We start from the raw sequence: 9,754 nt of genomic DNA, 5'->3' as shown, positions 1-9,754 counted from the left end.
GGGTCGCCTGCAACAAGAAGGACTTAAAGTAAAGTTGAAGAAGTGCTCATTCTTCAGGCCAGAGGTGAGCTACCTGGGTCACGTCATTTCCAGAGAAGGTGTAGCTACTAATCCTGGCAAAATCGAGGCTGTTGCAAAGTGGCCAAGGCCTAACCATGTGTCAGAGCCCTTTGCATCGCCTGGTTGCTCAACTCACTGGCACCAAATCCCGGAAACCACCAGAAGCAAGCCTTCCTGCTGCATGGACAGAGGAGTGTGAGCAGGGCTTCAAGGGCCTGAAAAGAAGGTTGGTGTCAGCTCCAGTCCTGGCCTACGCCAGCTTCTCATTATCTTTCATCCTGGAGGTTGATGCCAGCTACAGCGGACTGGGTGCAGTACTCTCCCAAGAACAGCAGGGTAAGGTCAGACCCATTGTGTATGCAAGCCGTGGCCTTAAGCCAACAGAACGCAACATGACAAATTACAGCTCCATGAAATTGGAATTCCTCGCCCTTAAATGGGCTATCACCGAAAAATTCAGGGACTATCTATTGGGACAGAAGTGTGTGGTGTATACAGATAACAATCCTCTCAGTCACCTATCCACAGCAAAGCTGGGTGCTACAGAGCATCATTGGGCCGCACAGTTGGCTTCTTTTGATTTTTCCATCAAGTACAGGCCTGGTTGAAGCAACAAGAATGCAGATGCACTTTCCAGGCAGCATCTACCAAGCATCCACACATCAGAGCATGTAGCTCCAGGCATGTCAGTCCCAGAATTGCTACAACAGGTTGTTGAGGAGAACCAGGTGACCCAGGCCACTGTTTCAGCTTTCCCCTGCCATTCTACCCCTGACTTGCATGTGTTACAAGAAGCTGATCCAATAATCAAGGAGTTCCTGGACCAGAAAGAGGGCCCCTGATGCAGCTGAGCGACACCCGGCTTCCAAAGAGGTTCTTGTGCTGGCCAGACAGTGGGACCGGCTTGTGGAGCAAGGAGGGGTGCTCTATTGCCGTGTCATCCTCCCTAGAGGAGCTGAAGTGCTCCAGTTGGTACTACCTGCATCACTCAAGACACAGATACTTCAGCAGCTGCATAATGAACATGGACACCAAGGTGCTGAGCGAACAACAGAGCTGGTCCGTCAGGCGGTGCTATTGGCCTGGGATGCACCACGACATCAAGCAGTGGTGTCAGGAATGTGAGCGCTGCCAGGTAGCCAAAAACACTCAACCTACTGCCTGTGCATATATGGGTCACTTGCTTGCTTCTTGTCCAAAGTAGGTCCTGGCTATCGAACTTCACCATCCTGGAGCACTCGAAGAATGGGGTGGAGAACATCCTGGTCATGACTGACGTTTTTTAAAAGTATACCCAAGCCATCCCAACCCACGACCAACGGGTATCTACAGTGGCCAGAGTGTTGGTTATTGAGTGGTTCTGCAGGTTTGGTGTGCCCGGTTGTCTCCACTCTGACCAGGGCAGGAACTTTGAGAGCAACCTCGTCCAGCAGCTCTGCCATATGTATGGCAGGTGGGAGGCTAGGCACCATGGTGAGAACCTCACTCCTGTTGCATGCAAGTAGGCACTGGGGCACTTTTAGTTCATGTTTTGTTTGTAGTTTCTGTAGTGTTGCACCCCAGACTAGTGAGAAGGGGCACTTTCCCAGTAGTCTGCCTCCCACTGAGGCCCCAGCCCACTGATTTTAGTTTTCCATTATAGTCATTAGAGTTTTAGTATAGTTATAGCCAGCTTTTTAGATTGGTCCTGTTAAATAAATAATTTTTCTTATACTCACCTTGTGTTTGAAATCTCTTTTTTTACCAGCAGTTCCAGTTTTTCTCTTTTTAGGTTCAATCCTGATTTCTTCTCAATATTATTTATTAAATAAAAATATTTGCGTTATTTATCTACTGTCTCTGCCTCATCAGTCTCGACCCTGTGCCCTTATATATTTTTTGCATCATCCTGGTTTATTTTGGTTTTCATATCCTGGGGTGCAAGTCCCCAGGTGGCGTTGTTGGTCCCTAAGTTAGTTTCCTTCCCTCCTTAGTTATCTCTAGCCCCCCCTTTCAACGGACTCCAGTGCAGTGGTGACTCGTCAATACAGGGCGCTAGGGCTGTCCCACATGAAGAAGAATCATATAGACCTTCTTGAATAAGATTTTATATTTTCAAATGGGCAACCTAAATATTATACAGTTAGTGAGTAGAATGTATAATCTGCAACAAAAAGATAAAAAATGTTCTACATTGTGTAAAGTTACCCAGAGGTAACGTATTTCCAGCCCCAGGCGCAAAAATCTTTGGCACTTCTCAATTCTCTTAGGGCGCACTCACACTTGGCCCAGTTGCTCCTTACTGTGCCGAAGCAGGATTGTCTCTCCTCCCCAGTCCCCCGCTGGCCTGCACTCACATTGTTCCGGCCGCAACCGGGCCTGAGCACAGTAACCTTTTGTACATAAGTCATCACGTTGTAGTGCGGTCGCAGCACAATAGAGAACAACACAGAGAACGTGACTTTACTGACTTTTTGTGACTTATTTTGTGTCATCATGGTCATAGACGGCCTCTCACATTACTGGATTTCTTCATTATGCAAAGCGGCGTAATACACATAATAGTTCATGTCCAAGTTGCGCACCCATGCTTGTGCATGAGCAACCATACTGTGCCAAAGCACACCGCTTCCAATCGTGCCAGGGCCAAAGAAGGTACAGAGCTCTCACACTAGTCAAATAAACTGAACTTTGGGGGTCAAACTGCTTGGGCACGGTACGGTTGCTGTGGTGTGAGTGTGCCCTTATTTGTTGTTTCCCGACACACCCCCTTACTGGATATCAGTTATTGATTGGAAGCTGCAGCGGATCAGACTGATCTGATAGATCACAGCATGACTGGAGATTCATACTGGAGTGAAGACAGATAACAGATTAAACTCAAGTGTATCGCCATCAACTTTTATATTTTGTTTGTTTTTTGATTGACCAGCGAGTTAAAATGAGTCAGCCTGACTGTAGGAGAACAAAAGCACCACAAACAACTTTCTTCATTTATTAGAAACATTTTTCTTTTCATGGTCTCTTTTAAACACATGAGGCTGATCATTCCTGAGCGTCGGCTTTCATATGTTACATCATTTTAGTTCCCCTGAAACATTTAGCCTAAAAATAGCTCCAGTGTTCAAAAGACACCATAATCACATTCCGGGTTATTAAAAGATGATTAAACAATCAGAATATCACTGAATACAGAGGCAAATGATGAATCAATATAGAAACGTATTCTGCGAGTTGAAATGGTTCCTGTGCCTCTGAGCAGACACAGTACACAGTATAAATACACGGTACACAGTATAAATACACAGTACACACAGTATAAATACACAGTATACAGTATAAATACACGGTACACAGTATAAATACACGGTACACAGTATAAATACACAGTACACAGTATAAATACACAGTACACACAGTATAAATACACGGTACACAATATAAATACACGGTACACAGTATGAATACACGGTACACAGTATAAGTACACAGTGCACAGTATAAATACACAGTACACAGTATAAATACAAAGTACACAGTATGACTACACGGTACACAGTATAAATACACAGTACACAGTATAAATACAAAGTACACAGTATGAATACACGGTACACAGTATAAATACACGGTACACAGTATAAATACATGGTACATAGTATAAATACACGGTACATATTATTAATACACGGTACACAGTATAGATACACAGTACACAGTATAAATACACGGTACATAGTATTAATACATGGTACACAGTATAGATACACAGTACACAGTATAAATACAGACTGCAGCTTGTTCTTCATGTGCAGCTGTTTGTTAACAGGTAACAGACAGAAAATCACAGCCACAGTTTTGGTTATTGGTTATAATGTAGGACACAGACAGCAGGTAAAATAATGCAAGTACTAACTGCAAAATAAATCACATCTTTATTTAAAGCCTTCCATGAATCAAGTTCATCACAATCTATTTTAAGTGTAGGTCTAAACTATATTCACTATAACTTTAATCATGTAAATGTCTGAACTGATTACACTTTACACTGCAGACACACGTTTGCGTGGATCACAGGTTTATCCATGGACATAACGAGAAATCTGTGGATCGGGAGGCCCAGGTCCAAACATTGTGATAATATCAGATGGGCTGCTGGTGGGTGAAATAATACATCTCATTAAAGAGGAAAACATTACATTACCTGTACTATAGGAAGCGATACAAGTGCGTCTCTCTGTTAACAGAGCTGTGCGCAATTATGCATGTGGCACAACAGTTTAACTTTATTGATTATTAAAATCTCTCGACAAGTTTTAGTTCTGTTATAATTTAAATATATATATAGATAATAGTATTTTTGGCATAAATTCATCTGACGTCTTTACCGACTGTCGGTCACAGCTGATCCAGCTTTGATCAGCTGTGACCTTCATCAGAAACGGTCATCGCTTCGCGTGCGCTGCAGAAAAGGACCTGTCATTTGTCTTAAAACAGATTTCCTCGGTCCTCTCTCCTCCCGTCGTTTCCTCGCGTCTCTTCACGAATCCTCGGTGGGCGCGACTAAGACGCAAGGAAAGGACGCAAGTGAGGGAAACAATTTAGGTTATATGGGAAGCACCCCAGGATTTCCATTAAATGCCTTTACCGGTGTTTGCACAGGCGCACTGATCCCCTGATGATTTTGGAGCAGTAACTGAGCGTCTAAAACTGCCGCGGATGGGTTTACATTAGAGTCAGCTGAAAGCCCACTGCGTCTGAAACAGACGCTGAGGGGGACAGTGAGCGTCTCCTGACCAAGTGTCGCTATTTGACGAGCAGGAGTGAGACCGTGTTGGTTCAGCCCAGAACAATGATCAGCTCTTTCTACCAAAAGGGATGTTGCACACAGATAATTATACCAACTCTTGTTATGTGTTGGGTAAGTTACTTTAAAAATGCAATATATTACATATTAATAGTAACCTTACAATATTACTGCATAGAGTAATTTATGACTTATTACAGTTCATTTCAACAAATTGCCCAAATAACCTCTATAGGACAATTCAATAGCCTAGATCTGTTTAAATAACGCAATGGCCTTGGACACAGGGATGAGCAGGCAGACAGAGGATCACAGTCTGATATATTATGAGATAGGAATAATGTATATTCCTAACAATAACATCATAACAATTTTTAATTGTAGGCTCAGTCACATGAAACACAATAGACCTATACCTTCTATAATGTAGCCTATAATGACATGACAAGACAGAAATCTCTTTTTCTACGCCTTTTATTTTAGTCCACAGAACAATGAATGCATGGACATGATTCAAGAATTCATCATTAGGCTACGAAATATGGCTCGTGTCAGTCACACAGACACTGAACAGAGAACTTATGGGCTCGGCTGTATTAAACACACGCATAGCCTATTCATATGGTCATGTTGGATGGATTCTTAAAAAAACAACGAAAGCTTCACTTCAGTCAGTAACGTGGATTGTAACGCGTTACATGACACAACTGTAGTAATATATTACTGAAACATTATTAGTTACGTGTTATATAACACCGTTACTGCTAAAAGAAATACATCACAGTAACGCGTTACTTTTGCAACAGTGTTGAGGGTAACGCTTTAAGTATGCAGTATGAAAACTGACAAGATATTCTGTATGTCCTCTGACAGGTTTTCTTGGAGTAAGATCTTTTCTATGTTGTAGTGGATCTATCTGTGAGCCAGTGTTTCCCACAGGTTGAGAATTTACTTGTGGTGGTAATGGCAGGTGGCCTGGTGTGTGGTGGTGTGTTGAGGCAGAGCAGTGTGTGACAATGTGACGTGACGGTAGGGTGTTTAACGGACAAGTTCAATAATAAACAAATAAAGGTTGATGAATAAATCTTCTGGGCCTATTTTAATCCAGAATTCTGGAGGTCTCGTCTGGGTCGGCTCCACATCAACTTCCATTCAACTCATAAAACCTGACCTACAGTCATTGACATGGCCAGAAGTGTTCATTAATCACTTGGCTTTCTGATTTGTCAGGACATGTTTATTCCTTTAGCTCCAGTAAAGTATATATATATACAATGTATTGTCATATTTTAAACAACCTTGAGAAAAAATGAAATTCTAAGTAAGGTGAAACTAAACTTCCATTTATCGACACTGTGTGACCATTGAATAACAATGATTGGGTGATAAGTTCCATGTTTGCCCCTTTACATCACTGTGGAACTGGTTAATGAGCAGCAGAGGCAGCAGCACTACCGTCTGATGGCACTCTGCACCTCTTTTGCATCACAGAGGAAGATGGCTGCTAACACATGCACAGAGAGGCCTGGCTTACATAATTTAACAGCACAGCTTTCATGAGGTCTATAGCTCAGTTGAGATGTTATCGTCGTCTCAACTGACAGAACAGGTGAGCCTTACAGCACAGCCTATGAAAAGCCGAGTCATTCAGACGACTCTGATTAGATACTGCACTTGCAATAATGAGAGTTCAGACCAGCTGGAACATCTATTAATTTCTCTTTATTTTATATACATGTAGAAAATGTTTGGCACTTTTCTTTTTAAAGTACATTATATATATTTTGCCTGAACATTTTTATGGCTCTATGACTTACCAGTTAGTATTATACATTGATAAATTGAAACCCTAAAGGCAATCTTGGCACTTCTTCACATTCATCAGGAAACTCTTTGCTTCATGTCTAACCAAGACAAAGCAGGATCCTGGCAGGACAAAGTCTGAAGTCATCCACTGCTGTCTTTACTGTCACTGTGGATGTTGTCACCGCTCGTGTTTGGGCATAATGTCTCCTCTGTCCACCACTGCCATTCCGGGCCTGCTTAGCTCCTTCGGGGATACATCTGTGTAAAACTCAGCCACCACGGGGCAGTGATCTGATGCCACACCACCCCACGACCAGTTGTCAGGGATCCAGGGATTGGTCAAGCCCTCCCGCACTACTGTGCAGTGTCCTGTCAGAGAAAAAGACACAAGAAGATGGGAAGTCAACAGACATGTAGGACAGTATGCAGCTTAGACAATGTGCTGAAGGATTTATACAGTGAGGTAAACTTTGATCTAACAAAAGCTGCTATAGCTTACATTCATATATCATTAACTCAAGCAGTAGTTAAAGCTGCAACTGGACTTCATAATCCTAATAAAAAGGAAACCAGGGGTCCTGTACTGCTACATGTAGGGAATAACTGTCGCCATGATTACCAGAACAATTGGGTCGACTCAGACTAAAGTCACATGAGGACCTGAGACTTGATGTAGACTTGACGTAGTTTTGACTTTTTGTCTTGATATGCTTGAGACTTGAAAACAAGAACATTTAAGAATAGTTTTGGCCTGGTTACATCCAAGACTCAAATCAACTCATCTTCCATGACTCAATACTTGAGTTAGACTTTTTTTTCAAATAACTCAAAGACTCAACTTGTCTCAATTTGACTGACTGAGACTTGACTTGCTATTAATAACTTCACATTTTAAATTCTAATCCACTATCCAAAACCACATACCTGAGTAGATCTTTTTTAGGGAGCGGCTCAGCCAGATGTTGTCCAGACAACGGGTGCCCTGTGGTGAGCGTGTGCTGATATTAGTGAACTGGGTGGACGGTACCAGGGCACAGAGCTTCTCCTTTCTCAGTATATCCAGTTCTGGGCTCTGAGGAGGGGAGCCAAAATCTCCTAGCACCACCAAATCCTTCTCACCTACAAAGAAAGATATATATATATATATATATATAAAAAAAGGGATGAGAAAAGGAATGATTCTTATAATTCACCTTTATGCAGACATGGAGGGCACACGAGACACGATAGTGTCTGTAATAACTTCTGTTTTGATCACTCCCGTTGGGACTTGAAAACTTGTGACATGTGGCATGATGTGTTGAAGACTTGTTGACTTGAATTTTTATTGGTCTCACAAACTGACCTTTGAGTGTTTCCTGGATGCTGGGGGAAAGGCGGTGACACTGGGCTTCATCTGTGTTGTGGTTCCTGCCGTTGGATTCTCCTGATGCAGCTGTGGCCTGCATGTTGACGTTCACCACTGTCAGCTCGTACGCACCAACCTAATGGGAAAAGTCAGACATTTGATTATGGTCATAATCCAGTTGGAGACACAACAGAACACAGGGATGTACATGGAGCTACCTGTTACTATTGCACTAATGTGTGTTCAAGAAAATGTGTTGTTGTTAGCATAACCTGAAATGACTACAGGTTTGTAGTTTTTGATGTCCATCTGAAAATGGCTGGAGGGAGATTAAAGGATTCCTTTCCAAATTATTCCAAATTATTATAATTTGTTTATCTTTCATAGTTGTGGCCGTCATTCCTATCAACAATTAAACCATTGCTAACAGCCTCATCATTTGACTACCGTATGCATTGTCTCCATTGAACCAGATCTCAGTGATTACTTTGGTTAGTTCAATGTTATCATAACTAATAACAGAAATGATCACCAACATTTAAAAGTAAGACTAAGGTCAACTGAATGAAACTTTGAGAAAAAAAGTTTAGTGGATGTTACATTTGCACATAAAAACAAAAGAACGCCCTCATTAAGATGTATAATGTTAGTGGAAATGAATGAATGAGAGGCAAGATATCTGTCTCTGAGATTTCTGCCTCCACCCGAACACAGAGGAGAACATTTCTGCATACCAAAGTGCAGACAGTTTTCATATGGTGTGTTTCTTCAGCAGAAAAACATTCCCAAAAAAACTGTTTACAGTTAAAGGTGCAATATGTAAGAATTGATTACCTGTCGAAATTCATACTCCAAACAAGTAGGGCAGCATATCAGAGTATCAGCTAACTGCTGCTAAGTGTAGCTGCTGTTAGCTAGTCAGTTCAGCTAACCGTTCAGCTAGTGGTCATGTTAGCTAACCTCTCCTGGACTGGGAGCTAAGAGCATGGAGGAGTGTTGGTGTTCTTCACTATCAGACTATCACCTCTTAAGGTACAATGGAACTAGGGGCTAGCTGGCTAGAATGCTAACTTCATTTGACATCTCTGCAATACAATACATATACATCTATGACATTACGTCAAAACTGTCATTGCTCCACATTCAACTGATAATGTTTCTGAAGACATTCTTACATATTGCACCTTTAAATTCTGTGGATTGTCTATTCACGTCCACTTTCTTAGGCACTGATTTTGAGTGTGTTCTATATTGAATTTGTTTATTTAACAATGAAAGCAATGAAAGTCCACTGACCCACAAACCTAGAAATCGTGAACAAAAAGAAAAAAACAAACCCAAACTTTCTGGATGGAGAGATACCGCTAGAAGCATAAATGCCATATTTCCATGCCATGTTTTCTTCAACTTTCCACCATTTGAGGTTCAACTGACACTTTAATTGCATCATCTCTTCTTCTGCAATTGCATAATGGTACATAACTTGAGCATTAGTGCCATCTATTTGAAAATGTGTTTAAAATACTAACATACATTACCCCAAGTATGCAGTCTGTATTGCTGAGAAAAATGTGGTTAATTGCTTTAATGATTGAAGGCTGGTTTCTGTATATGGGAATAGATCCATGCACTCAATAATGTTGCTAAACCAAGAAATCTCTGTTATAATAAACTTTACAGGACAGGACACACATTGAGGATGCCACATTCTTTTTTGGGATTTTACTTACAGAGAAGTGAGCCAGGTAGAGTTT

General features: G+C 41.6%; 1 protein-coding gene across 1 annotated transcript in view; it reads right to left on the bottom strand.

The window, feature by feature from the left end:
* Positions 1 to 6,546: 6,546 nt before the first annotated feature.
* The window catches only part of eepd1 (endonuclease/exonuclease/phosphatase family domain containing 1), a 38,567-nt gene continuing 35,359 nt past the window's right edge, over positions 6,547 to 9,754 (bottom strand). The window contains exons 5-8 of the mRNA XM_073462943.1: positions 9,731 to 9,754; positions 7,998 to 8,136; positions 7,577 to 7,771; positions 6,547 to 7,021 (exon numbers count right to left, since the gene is read on the bottom strand). The exon at positions 9,731 to 9,754 is cut by the window's right edge and continues 111 nt beyond it. Of these exons, the coding sequence (XP_073319044.1) occupies positions 6,831 to 7,021; positions 7,577 to 7,771; positions 7,998 to 8,136; positions 9,731 to 9,754 (549 nt within the window). The 3' untranslated portion in view covers positions 6,547 to 6,830. The remainder of the gene's footprint in view (positions 7,022 to 7,576; positions 7,772 to 7,997; positions 8,137 to 9,730) is intronic.

Source organism: Pagrus major, chromosome 3, assembly GCF_040436345.1.
Source record: "Pagrus major chromosome 3, Pma_NU_1.0".
Lineage (NCBI taxonomy): Eukaryota > Metazoa > Chordata > Actinopteri > Spariformes > Sparidae > Pagrus > Pagrus major.
Note: the sequence above shows the minus strand (reverse complement) of the source record. Positions and strands in the feature narration are given on the sequence as shown.